At 42.5% G+C, this 23,516-nt stretch overlaps 1 protein-coding gene across 1 annotated transcript in view; it reads right to left on the bottom strand.

The window, feature by feature from the left end:
• MYCBP2 (MYC binding protein 2) overlaps positions 1–23,516 on the bottom strand; it is a 141,309-nt gene that overhangs the window by 55,257 nt on the left and 62,536 nt on the right. The window contains exons 35-50 of the mRNA XM_081326766.1: positions 22,177–22,308; positions 20,909–21,087; positions 20,178–20,320; positions 19,101–19,201; positions 17,834–18,052; positions 15,486–15,711; positions 14,353–14,471; positions 11,729–11,816; positions 11,321–11,370; positions 10,234–10,406; positions 8,859–9,003; positions 7,364–7,576; positions 6,070–6,125; positions 5,136–5,251; positions 3,222–3,319; positions 1,016–1,132 (exon numbers count right to left, since the gene is read on the bottom strand). Coding sequence (XP_081182892.1) covers positions 1,016–1,132; positions 3,222–3,319; positions 5,136–5,251; positions 6,070–6,125; positions 7,364–7,576; positions 8,859–9,003; positions 10,234–10,406; positions 11,321–11,370; positions 11,729–11,816; positions 14,353–14,471; positions 15,486–15,711; positions 17,834–18,052; positions 19,101–19,201; positions 20,178–20,320; positions 20,909–21,087; positions 22,177–22,308 — 2,175 coding nt within the window. The remainder of the gene's footprint in view (positions 1–1,015; positions 1,133–3,221; positions 3,320–5,135; positions 5,252–6,069; positions 6,126–7,363; positions 7,577–8,858; positions 9,004–10,233; positions 10,407–11,320; positions 11,371–11,728; positions 11,817–14,352; positions 14,472–15,485; positions 15,712–17,833; positions 18,053–19,100; positions 19,202–20,177; positions 20,321–20,908; positions 21,088–22,176; positions 22,309–23,516) is intronic.

Genomic DNA, 23,516 nt, shown 5'->3' with positions numbered 1-23,516 from the left:
CTTTAATAATGATTGTTTTCTATATATTTATTGTTTTGATTGACTCAGGGGCACCAGAGTTGCTCTTTTTTTGAAATGGGCAGCCAGAAATATTTAGTAAACAAATAAAAATATGACACCTAAAAGTTCATGTGGGCTTTGGGTTTTTTTTTTTTCAATTCAAACAAGAAAGAGGTTAAGTTTCTGGATGCAATAAAAATGTTTGAAATATAAATTATTACACAGTAACTGTGATATGAAACCTTGTTTTGAAATAGCAGGTGCTTTCCCATTTCAATCGATCAATCAATCAATCAAATCTTTATTGTCACAGATCAGCATATTTCCTATATCTGAAAACAGTAATGCATCACCACCAAATGCCTGAATTACCGCGATGAGCAGTTAAAATCAATGTTCACCATGTAAGGATGACTGGAAACGTAAAGATTAAAAGAAATACTGGAAACCAGATCTAGCCCAGTCTTAGAATAAATGATTTTAAAAGTAGTATGCATTTTACAGGGAAAAGTTGGCTGTATAAAATTAGCTATTAATCTCTTTTGAATTTCCTATGGTTTTTTTTCCAAAACTGTAGCTGACACAAAGCAGAAATGAATAATACGTTTGAATGATTAACAGAAACTTTGGAACATCACACTGAATTAAACAAAAATCTCTACCTTAGTTTGTCCAAAAGAAAAAAGAAAAAGAAAAAAAAATCAACTAGCGCCTTGCATGAATTTAAAGCAATGTGGCTGGTTAATAACGCAGCTTGAGTTACTTATGCTCATTTATTGGGCTACAATGGCCAAGCAACTCCAAGACGTTGCTGGATTTTGTGGGAATTCAGATCGTTTTCACTTGACCAGCAGATCCGTGGCAAGGTCAACAAAAGTCTCGGATGGCTTTAAGAGCCATCCATCCAGACTGAGTACTTGGGTGGGATTAGCCACAGCAGATTTGGGATGATGGCCATGGGTGCCAAGGACAGCCAGCCTTCATGACAGTAATCTTCAAAATTCTTAGAGGTTACCTCATCAATAAAAATAATTGATCCATTGACTTTAACTAAGCCAATCTGTTCACTCTGAAGAGACGGGTGGCTACGGATTCGCAAGCCAGCACTGTCCTTGGCCACAAATTTGCGAACCTGCAACAAACACAGGGAGAATAAAGGCCCTGAAACCTAAACACAGCTCTTGACACTAGCAATGGAACACAGAACCAATTCAGGGAGTAAAATCTGAATAGTTCAACAACAGGTCTCTTGGCAGCTGCTCAATATGGCCACTAAGAATGTCAAATCAATTTCCCTCTTTTTTGGAAGCCACAGAGAAGAGAGACTTAATTAAAAGTACCTGTTGTAAACATGCAAGCAAAATTAATTAAGTATAAATGTTTATGCTACATAAACACCGGTGAGAGTGAAACTAAAGTATATAGTACCCTTCTTTCTTATTTTAAATTATATTTAAATTTGAACTGGGTACATTTTGAAAATCATTGAAGGTTGGATCCTTGGATTTTGTATGTGATAACTGCGGCAAGATTATTTTACACACCCAGAGCAAAAGATTCGACTTTATCCACAAACAGAGGAATGGCTGATGAGGATGATGGAACTTGCTGAGATGGCCAAAAAGAGAAAAGAAAGAGGGGAAGGGGAAGGGAAGGGAGGAGAGAAGAGGAGAGAGAAAAGAGAGGGGGGGAAGGAAGGGGGAGGGAAGGGAAGAAGAGAGAAGAGAGGAGAGGGGAGAGAGAAGAGAGAAGAGGGGAGGGGAAGGGGAGGGAAAACAGAAGAGAAGGGAAGGGAAGGGAAGGGAAGGGAAGGGAAGGGAAGAGAAGAGAAGAGAAGAGAAGAGAAGAGAAGAGAAGAGAAGAGAAGAGAAGAGAAGAGAAGAGAAGAGAAGAGAAGAGAAGAGAAGAGAAGAGAAGACTCTAATGGTGGCTCCTACCCTGGGTCAGGGGTTAGATCTCTTTTCAAAATGGAATGTGTTGAAGATTGCTAGCTTATGCACAGTAGAGCTGTGATCCCTGCTAAAAATTGCTGTAGAAGATTCCAGCATGAAGTCTGTCAGAGGTTATTGCTCAACATGTGTGTGGACCACAAAGATAACAGAGAAATAACCAACAGGACATCCAAAGACCAATTTTAATGGGCTCTTTTATGGAGGAGCCTAGCCAGCGCAGGTATGCATTTCCCAAGTAATCTATAAATTTATTCTGATGAAGAACTAGGAAAAATGCATTTGCCTGAAGAGAGTGGAAAGATCAGAGATGGCAGCTACCCCATAAGATGCTAACGGGAAAATGGTAGCCCCTTATATAAAACTCAGGACCAAGTTATAACGGCTATTTTAACATTTGTACAAACTCTTCAGAAGTAAAGCTGTTCCTTCCTGTCTCCCAAAGGAACTACTAGACCAGGGGTAGGCAACCTCGGCTCTTTTATGACTTGTGGACTTCAACTCCCAGTCATAAAAGAGCCGAGGTTGCCTACCCTTGTACAAGACAATGTTGATGTGACCTAGTTTAATTAATGAAACATCTGCAAGGAGACAACCCAGCTTAAAGAGCACCAAGGACCCTTCAGATCAGATACAAGAGAAACACCAAATGCCCAGACATTTGGCGTTCTCTGTGGGCGCGCCAGACCTGTGGAACCGCTTGCCGGTTGAGCTCCGGATGGCCCCCGACCTTCGCTCCTTCCGGCGGGATCTGAAAACCTATTTATTTGAGCAATCCGGCCTGGTCTGATGGGTTTGGGGTTGGGTTTTTAATATGGCTTTTAACTTTTAACTTTTGTATACATCGGGCATAAATTATTTAATTGTTTTTTTAACTTTTGTACTTTGTTTTTTAATATTTATTGCCCTGTACACCGCCCTGAGTCCTTCGGGAGAAGGGCGGTATAAAAATTTAATAAATATATAAATATAAATCATTCCACAGGTCTGGAATATACTTCATTTTCTTGTCTATCTTTCTTGAGAGTAGCTTTTCTTCAGCTCGCAGACATAGGACGCAAGCGCCCTGAAAGTCAACCAAGGATCCATGTAGCTGGCACTGCATTGCTTGAGGGGTTGTGGCTCTTTGGGCAGGGCTCTTGAGGGCGAAGCGCCTTCAAAACCCAGAGGATGGGACTAAGGCTCTTCTGCTTGGCATTCTGACCACTAAACAGGCCTCCTTTAAAGATGGAATTGGGCGAGAAGGTGTCAAACTGTTGCCCTTCCCAATACCTTGTTTGGCAAAGGTTCAGCTTTCGGTTTTATCAACTGGGTTCCTGGTGGGATCATGCCCTTTGGAGGATCTTTGGCTTTCACTTCTAGACCAGCATCTGCAAGTGAAGGAAACCACGGTGAGGTGGGAAAGGGTAGAAAAGCAAACCGCAGTGAATTATCTTTACCTTTCCATGCTTGGCCAGACAGAATTACACCGAAACGTCTATAGCTGGCTCAAATAAAAATTAACTGTTTGTATGAATACAGAAAAAAAAAACCAGATGAAAATGATTTGAACATGAGAGAAATGTGACTCCTGGCTCTAGGCTCACTCCATTTTCTTAAGGAATCGACATCTGAAAACATCTGTCTTCTTGAGACTGCACCACCCATCACAGAACCTGCTTGCAAACGAGTCCAGGAAATGGTGAACTTTACGACTTTTACAAGGTGCCTCGATTTCTTTCAGGAATCACACCGCGCAGTAGAATACAACGTGGAAGAATAAACATCTTTATGCTCCTGCCCCAGGATTTCAAAGGCTAACTAATAGCCACAAATTCTCAAAATTCGTTAAGGGAAATAGGCAAAGGTGCATCACCGGCTCTTCTCCAGCTTAGTTGTCATTTGAAACAAACAACTTTGGTATTAGCATTTTGGCCATGAACTTACAGAAGTCTGAGCTGCTCTCTGAACATACAGAGACAGACAAGCTGAGTGGGGCTGAAGAAATTTACTCTAGTAAAGGAAGGGATTTGGTCACTATGTCTTCCTCATAATCAGGGCAACCACAGTGGTACCTTGGTACTCAACTGCTATAAAAACTCATCAAATTTGGTACTCAATGCATTTCGACATGAAAATTTGGGCCCAGTATTCATCGTTCGTTTGGCACTCAACGCACAAGCTAGAACATGTTGGTGTTGGGCTGCTTTGTGACTCACTACATTATTCCTTATGGGGGGGGAGAAAATTGTTTGGTACCCTCAATCCAGCAGAATAGAGCTGGAAGGGACCTTGGAGGTCTTCCAGTCCAACCCCCTGCTCAAGCAGGAGATCTTATATCCTTTCAGATAGGTGGCTGTCTCGTCTTTTCTTAAAAACCTCCACAACTTCTGAAGGCAAGCTGTTCCACTGATTACTTGTCCTCACTGTTAGGAAGTTTCTCCTTAATTTCAGGTTATTCTCTCCTCGATTAGTTTCCATTCAGTGTTTCTTGTCCTGGTGCTTTGGGAAATAAAGATGACCCCCTCTTCTTTGTGGCAGCCCCTCAAATCCTGGAATACTGCTATCTTGTCACTCCTAGTCCTTATTTTCACGAGACTGGCCATACCCAATTCCTGCAAACTTTCTTCATATGTTTTCTGTCTCTAGGCCAAGGTTTTTCAACTTTTTCACCCATTGTACCACTTTTAGGATATGGCAACATCCAAGTACCACCAGTCGCCTAGCAAGGTGTCAAAAACCTGACAGCCCTGCAGCTCCAGCCATCTCTCGCTCAGGCTTCTGAGGTGCTACCACCAGTTCAGTTCATTCCCCTCCTCTGCTACCACTTTTCTAGGATGGTCGCGTACCACCTGCTAGGTGCCAATGTACCACAGGTGGTACCCATACCACTGATTAAAAAGCCCTGCTCTAGGCAGGCCCTTAATCATCTTAGTTGCTCTTCTTTGCACTTTTTCCCATCCTCTATGGTACTCACTGCACCTCCAGGAACCAATTAACGGTGAGTACCAAGGTACTACTGGAGTTGTTATGCCTGCTTCTCAGCAATTCTGAGACAGAAAGAACAGAAACTCGGCCTAAGCTTTCTCCAAAGCCTGGCCCTCTCTCATGCTTATGAAAACAGAGTTTCCCTATCCCAAGCTTTGGAATGCAGCTATAACCAACTAATACTTGGATGTTATTAAAGAAGACAAATTTCTTATATACCTATTTCAATGCCATCAATGGTAACATGTATGGTGTAGAGACCAACGGCTCCTGGAGTCCAGTTAGCACAGTAAGTTCCATCATTGTTGACTCTTATTAGCATGTTTTCACTTGGTCTAGGAAAAAAACAACAAAAAAACAAATATGGAAATCACAACACATCACCATAATTTCACCTTCACTAATTCAGGTCTTGTGCGTGCTTAAACAATCCAGCACAATTTCATTATTTTCAGAATCAAAAATCACAGCAATTAAACACAACTTTCCTTATCCTTAGCATTTCACCTGTAAACATTACCCAAACATTTTGTGTATCTCAACTTTGCTTCCATCTTTCTTTGTGCCTTCTCACATCTGGATATCCTCCAGGTGTGTACTTTCTTCCAAACATTCTCAGCCAGTTTTTTGTTAGCTAGGGGAAATCTGGGGATGGCATCTACACACAATGGGGAATGCTGATGGCTGCTAATCTGTAGGAGTAGGGGTAAAGTAGTCCAACAGATGCATCCTAGCTCAAGGTAAGGCACCACATGGCTACTGAGCTATAAACAATCTCACAAACTTAACAATTAGTATACAGAGAAACCCAGTGACTGAGCACCTTCATATATATTTCCCATACATTTAAGGGCAGCTATGGCTTATCTCTTTTTCTTCTCTTCTTTGCTTGCTTGCCTGCTTGCTTGAGTTTGTTTGTTTGTTTGTTTGTTCGTTCGTTCATTCATTCATTCATTCATTCATTCATTCATTCATTCATTCATTCATTCATTCATCTATCTTTCCCTAGAACTGTTGCCTGGAGATCTTTTAGGCAGAATTGTTACTAACATCCTCTGATAGGAATAATGTATAAGATGAAAACAATTCTGATAACTAGATAATGGGTAAGGCTCAACTTTCTTTAGGTTTAAATATCATACAAAACTGTTACCTCTTAGGTGTTGGTGAAGCAAAGCGTAACTCCTCAAAGGAGTAATTTTCATATACCTAGAAAGCAAACAGCGTGTCAGACTTCTACTGTTGGGTTAGTAACTTGGAATAACAGCCAGACCTACTCCAAACTGGTTTGACCCCACAAGGCAATCTGAACTTGCTCTCCTCCCATAGGGAGACTGCTGCCTGTATTTAGCCTGTACATTTGCACTGATCTGTTTCTGAGACGGCAAGGCTTTCTCGTACCCCTTACCAACCACTGAAGAGTCTCAAGAAACTGCCTAAACTAAAAGACATAGAAAGCAGTAGAGAATAGATGGAAACGAATAATTCAGTTCTACATTCACTTGCTCAAAAAGGACTAGTAAGACAGCAGCCTAATTTTGAATCCAGGCTGGGTTTTATTTTAGATATTTTTTATTGGTTTATCAAAATATAAAATATAGAAAGAAATTAAAAAAGTAGTAGAAAACTAGAAAAAAGGGGGAGGGAAAAGAAAAAAATAATAATGTGAGAAAATAAAATAAAAAGGCACCAACCAATCCAGAGAGAGAGAGAGAGAGAGAGAGAGAGAGAGAGAGAGAGAGAGAGAGAGAGAGAGAGAGAGAGAGAGAGAGAGAGAGAGATTAGATATATAGATAGATGAGATATAAGATAGATAGATAGATAGATAGATAGATAGATAGATAGATAGATAGATAGATAGATAGATAGATAGATAGATAGATAGATATGAGAGGACAGATAGATGGATGGATGGATGGATAGATAGATACAGATATATAGATGAGAGAGAGATTAGATGGATGATAGATAGATAGATAGATAGATAGATAGATAGATAGATAGATAGATAGATAGATAGATAGATAGATAGATAGATAGTACAGTGACCAAAGTTACAATGGCACTGGCAAAAGTGACTTATGACAGTTTTTCACTTACAACCACTGCAACATCCCTCAAAATTCAGACGCTTGGCAATAGCTTCATACTTATGACAGCTGCAGTGTCCCGGGGTCATGTAATCCCCTTTTGAGACCTTCTGACAAGCAAAATCAACGGGGAAGCCAGATTCACTTAACGACCGTGTGTTACTCACTAAACAACTGCAGTGATTCATTTAACATCTGTGGCAAGAAAGGCCGTAAAATGGGGAAAAACATCTGTCTTACTTAGCAATGCAAACGTGGGGCTCACTTGGGGTCGTAAGCCCAGGGCTGCCTGTACCCCTCTCGAATTCCCCCTCTCTATATATTTCAAATCTCTGGGGTCTAAATAGAGCCACTCACCTTCATCATTGTTATAGAAATGTAGCGTGCTTCTTTGACAATCATAGGCTCATAGGACGCTTCCAGCTTGGGGGAAGGAAGTCCCCCGAAGGTCAGTTCTGGCCCAGAAGCAGCGGCCCCCGCAGGACTGCCGGGGGTCCGCTGTGTTTTCTTAGCCTGCTCCTGCTGCAGAGAAGTTTTTTTCTGGGAAACTGGGATTGCTTTGACTTCCACCTGGAAACGTCATTAAGAAGAGAGAGATGGCGGCAGCCATAAAATGAAGCGACTAATTCTAAACCACAGACAAGTGACTGTACAGACACGTTCTGGTCTTCAAGCTACCTTTTCAAATCACTCTAAAACGTTCATAAATGTCATTGTTCTCCGCAGCAAGGCTAAAGCCTTTGTCGAGTCAGAGTTCTCACAGCTTCAACTTGCTAAGGTATCATGTCAGAAAGAAAAGCCAATGGCGGGAAAGTGAATGCAGAAAATCTCTCAAAAACACGAGCCCCATGCCATATGCAATCCGTGGGGGGCTTAAATCATTTTTGCACATTTAAAGAGGCATAGGCAATGAAGACTTTCCGTAAGCAAGCCACAAATCCTGAGCTGTTTAAACAATCTAGATCAGGGGTCCCCAACCACCGGTCCGTGGACCAGTACCGGGCCATGGCATGCCAGCAACCAGTCCGCACAAACAAGCAAAGCTCCATCTGCGAGATGCAGGCAACACACAAAACCATGCACCCTCTGGTCCACGGAAAAACCTCTCTCCACGGAACCGGTCCCTGGTGCCCAAAAGGTTAGGGACCTCTGTTCTACATGGACAGGACATCTTTGAACGTAGAAAGGAAAGGGGAGAGACCTTGATCATGTCAATGAGAAATAGGCCATTTCTTTCTCAAGAGAAGACCTGCAGATTTGGTCTTCAGCCAGTTATGGCTGTGAAGTTTAAAGAAAACTCCAGTGTGTTAAAAATGGAGGAGCCAATAAGAAGCTAAAATCTTGGTTCTCCTACCATGTTACTGTCTCTGATTTAGCCCTCTTCATTTCCTATCCCTTCTGTCATTCTGTTAGACCAGGGGTCCCCAATCCCCGGGCCATGGACCAGTACCGGATGTGGCATGCCAGCAACTGGTCTGCACAAACAAGCAAAGCCCCATCTGTGGGATGCAGGCAGCACACAAAACCACACACCCACCCATCCACGGAAAAACCTCTCTCTACGGAACTGGTCTCTGGTGCCCCAAAGTTTGGGGACCTCTGATCTAGATAACCCCTAAATGGCTTATCCCACAGTCAGCTGTGAATCGTGCAGCTGAAATATTACATTGCTTCCAAATCCCAGCGACGCTTCAAATTCTAAAACATGGAGGCCAGTCTGAAACCAGCAAGTGTTTTACAAAATTGTAGATGTAATCCCATTAAATCATTTCGGTGCAGGAGACAGTGCTCAGCTGCATCCTCGACAGGACTTTAGGTTGGAAAGTTCCTTTGTTGTTCATAAGCCAACTACCTTCATGTTAGGCACGTGAACCACTTCACCATACTGGTCTTTCGTTTGCACGGTGACAATTGTTGGCCAGCCACAACGGATGTCGTCTTTGTTAAGGATCAAGGATGTTTTCTGGGGATCCGCATAAGAGTCTGGTTGCAGCCACCTAAGGAGAAGACCATTTAGCACTCCTTTCAAAATTCTTGTCTCCAAAGACTCAGCAGAGGAAGACCACAATGACACTTTGAAAGGAGTCCCTGTGGATTTTACTCGGCTTGTTGTTGCCAACTAAAGGGGATGGTGTGCTCATTTCCGTTTCAAGGCCATTGAGCCAGCACTGTCTGAAGATGCTTCTATATGGTATGTGGCCAGCATGGCTATACACCAAAGGAGCATGGAACGCCGTTACCTTCCCATCAAACTGGTACCTATTAATCTACTTGCATTTGCATGCTTTCGAACTGCTAGGCGGGCAGGAGGCGAGGCAAGGAACTTACTGAGACGGGAGCTCACCCGCCATGTGGCGCTCGGATCTCGAACCTGGGCTGTCAGCTTTCCAGCCGACAAGCCCAGCGTCTTAACTACTGAACCATTGTGCCAACCCCTCTTTTTTTTGTAATGAGGCATTGCAGAATGGAAATTAAATCCTTTTGTCACAAAAAAGAGAACTTAATTTCTAGCTCAGCAAGACACAATAACTTGTGGTTGTCCTTTGACGTTTAGTTAGCATTTCTGCCATTTTAAACAGTTACTTTCCTTCCAAGTGTCAACAGACTCAAATGACTGGTCCTGATCTCTATTTCTTAAAAGCATCCAACGTATTTTAAGTCCTAGCACACACCCAGTCCACACAACTAAGGCAAGAACAGATTAGAAGTCTTGCTAGCTAAAATATATGAGGAATGGTTGCTGGAATTGGGTAAGTCTAGTTTAATGAAAAGAAGGACTAGGGGGTGACGTGATAGTGTTCCAATATCTAAAGGGGTTGCCACAAAGAAGAGGGGGGTCAACGTATTCGCCAAGGCATCTGAAGGCAGGGCAAGAAGCAATGGATGGAAACTAATTGAGAGAAGTAACCTAGAAATCAGGAGAAATTTCCTGATACTTAGAACAATGAATCAGTGGAACAACCTGCCTCCAAAAGTTGTGGATGCTCCAACAGTGGAAGTTTTTTTTTTTAAAAAAGAGATTGGACAACCATTTGTCTGCAGTGGTATAAAGGGTTTCCTGCCAGAGTAGGGGGCTCGACTGGAAGACCTTCAAGATCCCTTCCAACTCTGTTATTCTGAGACTGGAAAAGAGACACACCCCTCTTGGGTTCCAGAGCGTTCACCTTAGTTAAACACAAAGGCATCTTAACAGAGTGGCTGTGAATAAAACCCAGCTCTTAAAGTACCTGGCAAGTCTCCCACCACTGGAGCCTGGCACACAGGAGATAAAGTCCTCTAGAAAGGACTGCTCATTGCTTTGAACTTGCAAGGGCAGATTTCCTTCAAGCGCCTCCAAGATAGTCGGGGAGTGAGACAAGGCTAGCCCTTTACCCAGGATGCCCGAGTGAGATTTGCAAACCTGGCGGAGATGGAAAGCAATGTTACATACTTATAGCAGCATTCAACCCCTGCCTTTTTTTTTAAACAAGATTACCTTCAACAATCAATAAAGCTATTTATGATATTCACTTGTTTTACTTCTAAGAAACCAAGCTGTTGCAATTACTGAGAGTGATGCATACTTACGAAACATGCCGTACTCACTTTAGGTAAAGGTAAAGGTTCCCCCGCACATGCGTGCTAGTCGTTTCCGACTCTAGGGGCCGGTGCTCATCTCCATTTCAAAGCCGAAGAGCCAGCGCTTGTCCGAGGACGTCTCCGTGGTCATGTGGCTGGCATGACTAGACGCCAAAGGCGCACGGAACGCTGTTACCTTCCCACTGCAGTGGTCCCTATTTTTCTACTTGTAGTTTTACGTGCTTTCGAACTGCTAGGTTGGCAGAAGCTGGGACGAGTAACAGGCACTCACTCTGCTACGCGGCACTCGGGATTCGACCCGCCAAACTGCCGACCTTCTGATCGACAAGCTCAGCGTCCTAACCCACTGAGCCACCGAGTCCCTTTTGTACTCATTTTACTGCTAGCCTAATTTTAAAATCATCTGTTAATAGGGAGGCAGTTTAAACCTCTTACTGATTTCTCAGGACAACCTCGGGAAGGGTCTCCAAACGGATCTGAAGGGAGCAGAAGGGGCATCTCCCTGAGGTCTTTCCAAAAGGAGAAGCTGCACCCTTCATGCAACCACACTTATAAAACCCTGATGGGGTTAATAACTTCAGAGCACCCAGAGAATTTCTCTTTGTGAGCGTAACAGAAAAATACAAAAGGCTGAATCTGAAAGGAACACGCAATCGTTTGTGTGGACGGTGTCTGGAAAGGCAAGCAGACACAAGAATTCCCACAACTCAAAAGGGGAGGGCGAATCTGAGCTACCTGCAGGGCCGCCTCTTCTAGGATCTCGAGATCTTCCTCCAATTCATTGCCTGTTCACAAATAGGAAATAAGGACATGCAATCAAGATATATTCCGAAAAGGATACACATCCTTTCCCTAAGCCATCCGGTGTGATAAATTAGAATTTATTTATTAACCAATTTATAGGGTTGCTCATCTCACTGATGGCACTCTGGGCAGCAAATCAGGATGAACCCACGAAGCGTGATCAATTAAAAGAAGCAAGTCGAGGCCCTTGCAAAAATCTCCTCACCCACAAAGCAATTTTAGGGACACTGGGCTCCATTAATATCCTGGCCCAGCTCTAGCCTTACTACTCCCCAAGCACACGTGTTTAATCTGTGCCAACCCGCCCCCCCCACCTCCCAACCCTGTCCTTAAACCTACCAATAGGAAGGGCCAGGTCTTTTTTCATTAGAGCTGCAGCGCAGGCGCCTCCTAGATTGGCCAGCTCTTTCTCAAGCTGAACGATACCCTTGAAATAAATAAAAGAGACAGGGAAAAAACTCTCTGTTTAGGTCCACACGAAAGCCTGTATGTCTCAGAGATTCTCAGCCATCCAGGTCACGGTTGCCCCAAAGGGGCTTTTTTTTCAGGAGGCAACTGGACTTGGTTTTTCCTTTGAAGACGTTACGTTTCTCATCCAAGAAGCTTCTTCAGCTCTTGACTGGATGGTGGGGAATGGAAGGATTTATACTCCTTGCTGAAAGCTGGTCATTTGCCTTCTTTTAGAGAGTCGTTGAAGCCACTTGGAAGTTGACCTGTGTCCTCAGTGCCACCTCATTAATGCAATTGTACCCATCCCCAACAGCCTGCGCCTGTCTTCAACAGTGAAGGGACACAGGGCAGAAAAACATCCTGCAGCCAAGAAGGCTCCACACCCATTGGCACTACTCTAAAAGAATGAAAATGACCAGCTGTCTGCAAGGAATAGAAATATATAAATATAAATCTTTCCATTCCCCACCATCCAGCCAGAGCTGAAGAAGCTTCTTGGATGAGAAGCGAAACGTTTTCAAAGAAAAAAACAGGGAAGTCCAGTTGCCTTCTGGAAAAAGCACCTTTAGGACACGAAAGCCTATAACTCACACAGAGGACGGTCTAGTTCAGGGATAGGCAACCTTGGCTCTTTTATGACTCATGGACTTCAACTGGCTCGGGAATTCTGGGAGTTGAAGTCCATGAGTCATAAAAGAGCCAAGGTTGCCTACCCCCGGTCTAGTTGGTTTGTCTTCAGCCTCTTCCGAGTCAGATATCTTCTGATATCCTGGCCATTCCGACACCGTTTATCTTCAGTGGCTACTTAAAGATGAATGGATCGTAGTCACAGCGCAGGTAGCTAGATTCTGCACAGCAGCACTAAAGATTCATCAGAATGTGATTGATAAACCACTATTGCAGTTTTACATACTTATTGCACCAAATTATTACTTCCTTTTAGTATCTAATGATGGTAGGCTGTCGCAATTTAAAGACTAATGTTAGCCCGTGTTCTTGTGCAACTGACCGATAGGACACCAAATTATGATTTTAACATAGATCTTTTTGTTATTATTATTCTATTCTAGAACTTTTAACTAAATAGTCTTTTGAATATTTTTAATTGTACTAGTTGGACTGCAAGGCGATCAAACCGGTCAGTCCTAGAGATCAACCCTGACTGCTCTTTAGAAGGCCAGATCCTGAAGCTGAATCTCAAATACTTTGGCCACCTAATGAGAAGGAAGGACTCATTGGAGAAGAGCCTCATGCTGGGAAAGGTTGAGGGCAAGAGAAGAAGGGGACAACAGAGAAGGAGGTGGCTGGATGGAGTCACTGAAGCAGTAGGGGTGAGCTTAAATGGACTCCAGAAGATGGTAGAGGACAGGAAGGCCTGGAGGAATGTTGTCCATGGGGTCGCAATGGGTCGGACACGACTTCGCAGCTAACAACAAAAACTTGTACTAGTTTTTGACTGTAAACATTTGACTGGCTAATACTTCCTGTCCCCATTTTTCCTCAAAACTATCACCTGGTGAGATTGATTGGTCTCAAAGAGGGAAGGGCTGCCTCAGATAAACCATGGAGGTTCCATGGCTGAGCGTGGATTAGAATGGGTCTTCTCAGCATTAGTCCAATTGCTTAGCCACTCAACCATGCTGGCTCTCATGAAAAGCCATGACATTCAAGGGCGCAGGTAGACTGCAGTGGCTAAGCCAGTGATCCACTATCTTACAGCTTGCAGATTAGATTTTTTTTTACTCTTGGTGATACATGTGGCTAACTCTACAAACTGAGAAGGTCAGGAACCTGAAATGACTGGGATAATAAAACGTTTAAGTAGGCAATCCTCGACTTACAACCAAAATGGACCCCAAAGTTTCCACTGCTAAGCGAGACAGTCGTTAAATGAGTTTTGCCCCATGTTACGACCTCTCTTGCCACTGTTAAGTGAATCGCTGCAGTTGTTAAGTTAGTAACACGGTTACTAAGTGAAGCTTCCCCCTTGACTTTGTTGGTCGAAAAGTCGCAAAAGGAGATCACCTGACCCTGGGACACTGCAACCGCCATAAATATGAGTCCGTTGCCGAACGTTCCAGTTTTTTGTTCATGCGACCACAAGGATGCTACGATGATTGTAAAGGTGAACAAGAGTCCTAAGTTACTTTTTTCAGTCTCCTTGTAAGTTTGAATGGTCACTAAATGAATGGTTGTAAGTTGGGAACTACCCATATACTATAAACTCTGAGGGTGAAGGTGCGTTCTCCGAGCTTGTGAGTTTCGTTACCAGGCTAGGTAACATCTTCAGCAGAGTTTTTAGGGGATCAAGTCGCCTAATATTCACCACTATTGCAACCTATAAACTTTTTCCTACATTCCTCTATTTCCCCCCCCCCCAAAATGCTAGCATTTAGTTGCAAAGCTCTGAAAGGATGAGGTCCCAAAAGTTACTAAACCAGCCTCTGTCGGCTCTGTTGGAGCTCCAGAAGTCTTTTTCCACCTGCCCGTTTTCTAAACATTTCAGTGCTTACTTCATCAGGTCCAGGACTAAACTCATAGCCAATGGCAAAACACTTGAAGCCATAAAAAGAAGCCTTTTCATCTTTTACGTAGTCCGATGCGGTTTCCAGTGAGAAGAGGGCTTCGTTGCCTAGAGGGAAACAGCACAGTTAGCAACCAAATAAAACCGAGCTACAACTGAATGGAAAATGAGTTGGTGATTAATACTCGGAATTAAGCTCACAGCCGTAAATCCTGCACACATCCCATCTCTTTCCAGGCACAAGGTGACACAACACTCTGTCTCAATAAACAGTTTGCACCACTCTGCAGTGGCACCTGCTGTGGGGACCAAGTAGTTTCCTGATCACTCCATGCTATTTGATTGCAAAAACAGACTGAATGACCCCAAAATTCTGGTGAATCTTTTTTTTTTTTTGCAAAATTCATGTGTAGGTCACCAGTATGAAGTTTGAAATTTCCTGACTGCTGAGCCATTAACAGAAGGATAGACTGGCTGATTTGTTAAGACCTGATTTGTTAAGACCGCACCTGCGGCCGGCATCAACTTCCCTCCGCCCAGTGCGCTCCCACAGAGAAGGCCTCCTCAGGGTGCCACCGGTCAAAGAACGCCGACTGGTGGCCCCCAGGGGGAGGGCGTTCTCTGTGGGCGCGCCGGATTTATGGAACCGTCTTCCGGTTGAGCTCCAGATGGCGCCCGACCTGCGCTCCTTCCGGCGCGATCTAAAGACGTATCTTTTCGAACAAGCTGGCCTGGCCTGATAGGATGGGGTTGGGTTTTTATTACTTTTAATGTGTTTTAACCTATTGTAAGAGTTGTGGGCATTTTATTTAATCTCTTTTAATTTTTGTATTTTGTCTTTTAACATGTATTGCCCTGTTCACCGCCCTGAGTCCTTCGGGAGAAGGGTGGTATACAAACAAACAAACAAACAAACAAACAAACAAATAAATAAATAAAAATAAAATACTCGAATGAAAAAAGTGAACAAAATAATTTAAGCCCACCCAACACGCAATACACTAAAACTTCACATTAATAAAGTTGTTCTTTTTCCATCTGGCTACGAACAAAATGAACTTTCTCGGATAGGTCGAAGTGATTTGTTTTTTGTCCGACCACACATTTAAAAACGAGAATTACCTGGTAACACCACCACCATTGTGGGCCAGCCTGATGATCCAGAGAACTTCTTCAGTTCTATCCACGAGTTAAGGTTTTCATGGACGGAGGCCTGCTTGGGTCCAAAGCCTGAAAACTGGATGACTCGGGCAGGGATGAGCAAACGAAGAACGTCCTCCGACTGAGCCGTTCCACACTGGCCATCAAACTCTATCGTGATCCACCTGACGCATTCTGGAAAAGTCACCTAAAAAAAGAGGGAAGGTCAGACAGCCTTTTCTGCTAAGAGCCCAGGCCCCAATAACTGTTGGACTTTATGGAGACACGGAATCTGAAAGTCATGCAGACAAGAACGCCAGACAGACGTCATGGAGAAGATCAGTGTCCTCTATTTTTATGCCCATAACCCAGGGGTGTCAAACTGCCGGCCCGTGGGCCGGACGTGCCATCCGAAAGCCACGCCCACCTCATTGCTGGCAATGGCAAAACTGTCCCGATACGTTGCGTGACGTCATGTGACGTCGCGAGTTTGACATGTCTGCCATAAGCCATCAGTTACGTTTACTGCCCTGATCTGGCCCAGCTCTAATTTAAAACATCTGGATGAGTAATATAAAGATATGTCTTTGCCTATTTTAATCTCATGACATAAAATGATTGCTATATAACCAAGCAAATTGTTTTCACGGTCGTTTTTGCCCAATGAGCTGTTGATACCGCTTAATGGCTGGTAGTGCTTGGCTGGGCCAATGCAAAGCTGTTGTCACTGAAATACTAGATACCAAAACACTATCGATAGTTCTCAACTTACAACAGTTTGTTTAGTGACCATGCAACGGCACTGAAAAACGTGACTTATGACTGTTTTTCACACTTATGACCATGGCAGCATTCCCGTGGACATGTGATCAAAATTTGGATGCTTGGGGGATGGTTCATACTGATGACGGTTGCAGCATCCTGGGGTCACGTGTTCCCCTTTTGTGACCTTCTGACGAGCAAAGTCAATGGGGAAGCCAGATTCACTTAACAACTGTGTTACTAACTTAACAGCTACCGTGATTCATTTAACTGCGGCTAGAAAGGTCGTAAAATGGGGCAAAACTCACTTTAACAAATGTCTCACTGAACAACATAAATTTTGGGCTCAACTGTGGTGGTAAGTCAAGGATTACTTGTACTCCAATCACCCCATTAATCCTGCCATTAATACAGAATCTGAGTGATTAGATCAGCAGAATGATATCAATAATTGACATTAGTGAGTGATTAGATCAGCAGAATGATATCAATAATTGACATTAGGTGAAGGGAAGTTTTTGCTGCCCACTGGTGCCCAAAGGGAGCCATTCAACCTTAACATTGTCACAATCTATCCATATAGTCAGGAAGAAGTAAGGAACCTGCCTTTGGAGATTGGGCTTATTATATTTAATTAGACAACAATGGAAAAGAGATGGTATTAAGAATCAAACGTGGATATTTGATCCCGAATCAATCCGGGTTAATGTTGGGGAAGATTTAGGATAGTTAAGAAGCCATTGTAAATTTTCTATGAGTTGATTACAATAACAGTTTGTTAACAAAGAACTCCTGTTAACTATTCTGTTACTAATATAGTATACAGATGACAGGTTAACAACATGTAAACAGAATTAGTAGTTTAGCACACATTAAAATTCTTTGGGCCTGTTTCACAAGGGGTGGGAAACTAATACTCTTGTAATATATTAATAAGCATTCAACTAGGGAGGACAATATGTGCATTTGTCTTTTTTTAATGCACATTTTTCTTTTTAGTGTCTTGGTTGCCCTGTTTTTCTTTCTTTTTTTTTAAATTAGTGTTTTGTACTTTTAGCTTTTTTAATCTAAATATAGCTTTTTTTAAAAAAAAAAAAAAACTACGTTGCCCATATTATCATGCTGTAGGCCAGGGGTAGGCAAGCTCGGCTCTTTTACATGGACTTCAACTCCCAGAATTCCTGCGTCAGCATAGCTGACTCAGGAATTCTGGGAGTTGAAGTCCATGAGTCATAAAAGAGCCGAGTTTGCCTACTCCTGCTGTAGGCTCTTATATGTTGCTGCTCTTCTGCTTTTAACCATCCTTTCTATTATTTCATTTCATTTCCTAGGTGAACCAAAGATGCCACGATAAATGACATGTGGCTGGACGATACATGCATTCAAACCAAGATTCCTCACGCAAATCTACATTTCCCTTGCTTAGGGTACCGAGTTACGCTGGTAGCATTCTTGCCGTCAACCATTTTCCCTAACTGCTCCAGGGCTCCATCACATGACTTACCCAGCAAATTAAAAGATCAAGAAACCACCCAATGGCCCAATAGTGGGGATTACCAGAGGCTCACCTTGTAGTGGGTGATGCATGCCGGCTTGTACGGATGTTCGCTCTCAATGACGGCATAGTGGTTAGAGGTCGTAGATGCGGAAAGGCCTTGCTCAGGCTGGTTGCCGGTGGTGCTGTCGGTGGACTGATTGGGATTGAAGGCCAGAGGGGTGTACTTCTGGTTCAGCACCGCGACAGATGGAAGCAGCTGCTGAACCAGGCCAAAAACCTCCACGGCAACCTGTGGGATGACAAATGATAGATGGAGCATGGGAGATGACCAAAGTTACGGCCCCTTGGCAGGAAGTGGGATGCTCCTTTGTACCAAGGATAGGTTTCTTTTCTTGGTCTTGTTGGGAACCATCTAGGATTATCAGACAAGCAGCCATAAATAGCTAGAGCCCTGGTGGCACATGGTGGCTAGAATGCAGTATTGCAGGCAAACTCTGCTCACAGCCTGGAATTCGATTCTGACAGCGCTCAAGGTTGATTCAGCTTTCCATCTTTCCAAGATCAGTAAAATGAGGACCAAGATTGCTGGGGCAATATGCAAATAATGCTGACATTATAAACCCACCTTCAGAGTGCTGTAAAGCACAATGGGGCAATATGAGGAATTCTGGGAGTTGAAGTCCACAAGTCATAAAAGGGCCAGGTTTGAAGACCCCTGGTCTAAATGCTTTTGCTATAAATAAATTTTAAAAAATGGTGGTGCCCTTCTTTGAAAGATGTCAGTTTATTATTCCAATTTAGCTCAACCTACTTAGGGCCTCAGTGTAAATAAGAAAAGCACATTCTTAAGTCAGATGGCACCCACACCAACATATTTTGAAAGATCCAATGGCTTTTCCTGATTATTATTATAGAGTCATAGATTATAAACGTTGATCAGAGTTATTATCACAGATCATAGATTTGAGTCCTGGACATAGAAAACAGGTTCTCAAGGAGGCTGAATCTAGGACTTTGTGCTGAAACATGGAAATACTCAGTCCTGATTCTTAATAGTGAAAGCCTAAAAATCCATCTAAAAAGCCTGTAGTTTGCAGCCACCAAACAGAAGCACCACTTGAATTGTATTTTGGAAGCTTTGCAAGTATAATCGTAATATAAAGGCAAGGACTTGGGAAGGGATAAAAATCGCGACAGATTTAAGACAGATGAGCGATTGCAATCTGTCCTTCTGGAATGTAAGAATCTGAAAACCAGATGTCTGCAGAGTAAACATGGTATCATGTCTAGGTTCATTCTCATGGTCTTTAAAACTCCTATGACTTGTTTGAACGCACCTTGGGAATAGCTGCTGCAACAGGTTCTATATGGGCTATCATCAGAGGAAGGAGCATAGAAAAGAGGCTGGACGAACTCAGCAGCTCAGGGATGTCCTCGGCTACAAATGAAAAGATGGTTCAAGCATTAAGACTGTTTATGAAGGGACTCACTGAAATAGTTAAGTCCCTGCAATGTGTCATTGAAACTTCACCTTCAGCTTCAATAATGAGGGGCCCTTGGTGCTCTCGGAGCTTGGCTGTTTTCTTGCAGACGTTTCATTATCCCCGATAATACAGTGATGATACACTAGAACCGATGATGTTACCTAGTATGGGCAATGAAACGTCTGCAAGAAAACCACCAAGCTCAGAGAGCATCAAGAACCCCTCATTTCACCCCCGAGCGACAAGTATTCTCCTTTATTGGAGCTTCATTAATACAGAGACTATCTGGCTTCTCTTTCACTGCCCTTCTCCACTGAATCCACCCTCCCTCACTCAAGCAACAGCTGCAGTCTGGATGTTAGGGCAGTCCAGTACTTACAATTCTGGCTGTCCCAAAAGTGCTTTTTCAAAAGGCAACTGGGTTTTCTTTCTTTTTCCTTGAAGACAGTTAGCTTCTCGTCTAAGAAGCTTCTTCAGTTCTGAAGTTCTGAACTGAACTGAAAAAGCTTCTTAGATGAGAAGCGAAAAATCTTTGAAGGAAAAAACAAAGTCCAGTTGCCTTTTGAAAAAACACCCTTGGAACAACCATGACCTGGATGACTGAGAATCTCCATAGACACTTACAACTCTGGTTATTTCCACCTGTCCCCTTTTTCTCCACCTTAAGACAAAATGTACACTCCATGCCTCTTATTTCCCTATTTCAGACATCATTAACTGATCATTGGTGATGACAAAGCTAAACTTCTATTATTTTCTAGATCGCCACGTGGAAAACGTCGGAAGCAAGAAGCTCTAAGCCTTCCCCTCCAAAGGAAGGCAAGGGATGTGCCTCCTGTTATTTCTGCTGAATTTCTTCGCTGCCTGGATGTTGGGGGACTGAACAAATTCATTCTGAGGTTCTTAAGAGAATTTAAAACACCTTCTTACCATCTACAGCAAGAGCCCTGTGTAAGAGATCTTTAGCCGCTCGAACCACTGCGCTCACAACAGAAAGTGCTCGGCTACAATTCTTATCTTCTTCGTTGGCCTTATTTAAGAGCTGTGATTGCAAATCTCCATCATACTCGCTTCTGGAAAATGGAAAAAAAGCCAGTCAGAGAAGACTTCAAACAAAGTGTACCATAGTAGACTCAGGTGTGGACACGCAACCCTCCTCAGAACATTGTTTAGGCAGCACAAAAGATTTTTTTTCTTTTAATGACCTTTCTTTGGGGTGGTGAATGGGGTGATAGAATGGAGCTGAGTATTTACTGGCCAGATGCCCTTCCTGACACCTACATGGAGTCCATAGCAATTTTTTTTCTTTGCGCCCTGATAGAGAAAATTGGTCATGTCGAGGATTGAATGGTGAACCTTCTGAGTGAAAGGCGAGCGTCTTCAACTCCAGGCCACTGAGGCGCAGGCAGGGCAAAAGAATATGCTGATGTATCTTCCTGTTTGCAAGATTTTTTGCTTCAAAGTGTCACATGGATGCACTTATTAGGCATTCTTCTAAATGCTACCCATAACCGTTTTAGAGTCAGGTGGCTTCCAAATGAAATAAATAAATTACATACATTTTCGTAGAAATCACCAACACACCACCACATTCATTGAAACGCATTCATCTCGGTTGTGTTTAAAGATAACACCCAATAAAACTTGTTTGTCATGGGTACCTATAATAAAGGATCTGTGGAATTTGACCCCGGGTTTGATTGGTGCCGTTGCTGCTCAAACTGCAAGTGCTGAAAGTGAAGGTCACGCCATCCGGACACTGGACAGTGGTCATGCCTCCGTCTCCGTTTGCGGTGCGACTCCCGTAATTTCTCAGACGGACAGCGTACTTCACGTTCTCCTTCAAACATCATGCCAGAGTGAACTGAGGTAAACTTTTTCATTTATTTTAACACAGCAGAATTTTAAAGATAGCATTCGTCTAGGGAGATTCTCAGTCACCAAAGTCATAATTGTCCCAAAGGCGCTTTTTCACGAGGCAACGGGACTTTCTTGGGGGTTTTTTGGTTTTTTTTAAAACGTTTTGTAGAAGCGAAACAGCGTCAGAGAAAAACAAGAAAGTCCAGTTGCCTCGTGAAAAAGCGCATTTGGGACAAAGGTAGCATGTGTGTTTTTAAAATATAAAAAGGAGCTATTTTAAATGTCAATCATTACAGTGTTCTTCTTGCTGAAACACCATTATTAATCCATTTATCATGAGGCATAGAAATCTTTGCATTACATCTGTTTTCTGCTGTTCTGCAAAACAACCTCCTTTCAGAGATTGGAATGGGCCCAACCCTGTTAGCTTTCTATAAAGCTCTAAAAATCTGGCTATGCTCCGATATTTTGCTTTGGTATGTACTTCGACTTAGGCGGTTTAATGTTTTTGTTTTTTTTACCATTGTAATGCTTTTTTACTTTTTTTACTTTTATCGTTTTAAAATATTTTTAAAATTCTAATTTTAATAAATGTTTTGAATTGTGAGTTGCCCAGAGTCATTTGCTGAGATGGGCAGCTATATAAATCTAATCAATCAACCAATAAAAAAATAAAATAAACATGGGGCAGGCCCATAAAGGCATCCCTCCCAGATCCCTGGGGAGGGGGGGTTATGATACCAACTTTTGGTCATGGAGACTCAGTGGGTTGTCTGAAACTATGTAATACTTAAAAGTAGGTAGTCATTTAACACATCTATTTTGCATAATTCTCTAATTCAAAAGTTGGAGTATTAATTTTGGCCCACCATATCCATTTTATTGTTATGCTCCCAGCCACATTCCCTGGACCTTAAACATCTTAAAGAAAGAACAATATTGCCCTAAAGGAATTAAGTTTCCCACGGCTGCTTTGGCTGATCAGAAGTAAAACCAGAAATTAACTTGCTAGGTGTTGTAAGTGTTGGTCTACAAGAGATTTTGGATTTTCACAGGAAAATACATTTACCTTCAGGGGAACGACTTTGTCAAGTTTAATTTCCGCCATCTCACTTGGGGAATCGTCTGTGGTATACGTTCCTTTAACTAATTCTAGAGATGTCCATCTATGGGAATGAGTTGAATCTCCTGTATGATCACTCTAAATTTAAAAGATCATTTTAATGCAGCTATAGCGTTAATAACAATAATACAAATGAACAGTAAAAAAGTGAGAACATCTGCCCTACAAGCATATGCTTTTTTAAAAAAAACTAGCTTAAAGTGTCATGGCTCCCATACAAGTCCACGATATGGTAAATTCAGTGCAGGTGCTAAAAATGCTCCTAGGGATTAACAATTTCTCCTCCCCTTCGCAAACAAATATGCACACACATCAGCATACACAGAAAGGCATGAAATAGATTTGTTATATCTATATGAAAGGAAGACGGTGCTGATTCCCAGCAAAGAACATGAGGGAGAAGAAAAAGCACACCCCAATTCTATAAACTGTCTGAACTTACCATCCTACTGAAACTCATCAACTGTATTTTTGTTCCTCAACAAATGTACCCTTAACATCTGAATGTAAACAAGGCAGGCAAGCATATGTCTGCATACTAGGGAGTACAGAGTGCCTGTCTCCACATACATGGAGACATACAAATTGTGATTCCAGAGAATGAATGAACGAACATCAGAAGGATGGAAAGCTGAGTCAACCTTGAGCTGATGATATTCGAATTGCTGGCAGTCGGCAGAATTAGCCTGCAATTCTGCATTCTAACCATTGCACCACCATGAGTCAATGGTGTATATCTACATGTATGTATGTACGTACGTATACACACACACAAGGAATAAAAATCAGTGGCGCCTATTTAAATCACTTAAGATTTGCAGATGATGTTGTTCTCTTCTCACGAGACCCAGAAGAGTTATAAAGACCCATACAAGAGCTGCACAAAGCAGGAAAACCATTTGACTTAAAAATAAACCTGAAAAAGAGCCAGGTTATGTTTAATAAATGCACTAAAGAAAGAATATATATATATATATATCTGGAGAAGAACTAGATGTAATAGATCACTACGTATATTTTGGCCAATGGATCTCGATGGGAGGATACAATAAAGGAAATTGAATGGCATGTTAAATGTGGATGGCAGACATTTGGTAAGCTAAGTGTAATTTTCAAGAACAACTTCTCCCTAGTCCTGAAAAGTTTTCGATCAGTGTATGCTACCTGCTCTAACATATGCCAGTGAAACATGGACACTAACCTCACAATCAATAAAAAAACTACAAGTGGCACTAAGAGTCATGGAAAGATCCATGCCTGGCATCACAAGACAAGATAGAAAGACC

This window comes from Vipera berus, assembly GCF_964194415.1.
Source record: "Vipera berus genome assembly, chromosome: 4".
Classification (NCBI taxonomy): Eukaryota; Metazoa; Chordata; class Lepidosauria; order Squamata; family Viperidae; genus Vipera; species Vipera berus.
The sequence above is the reverse complement of the archived record's forward strand: the minus strand, read 5'-3'. Positions and strand labels throughout refer to the sequence as shown.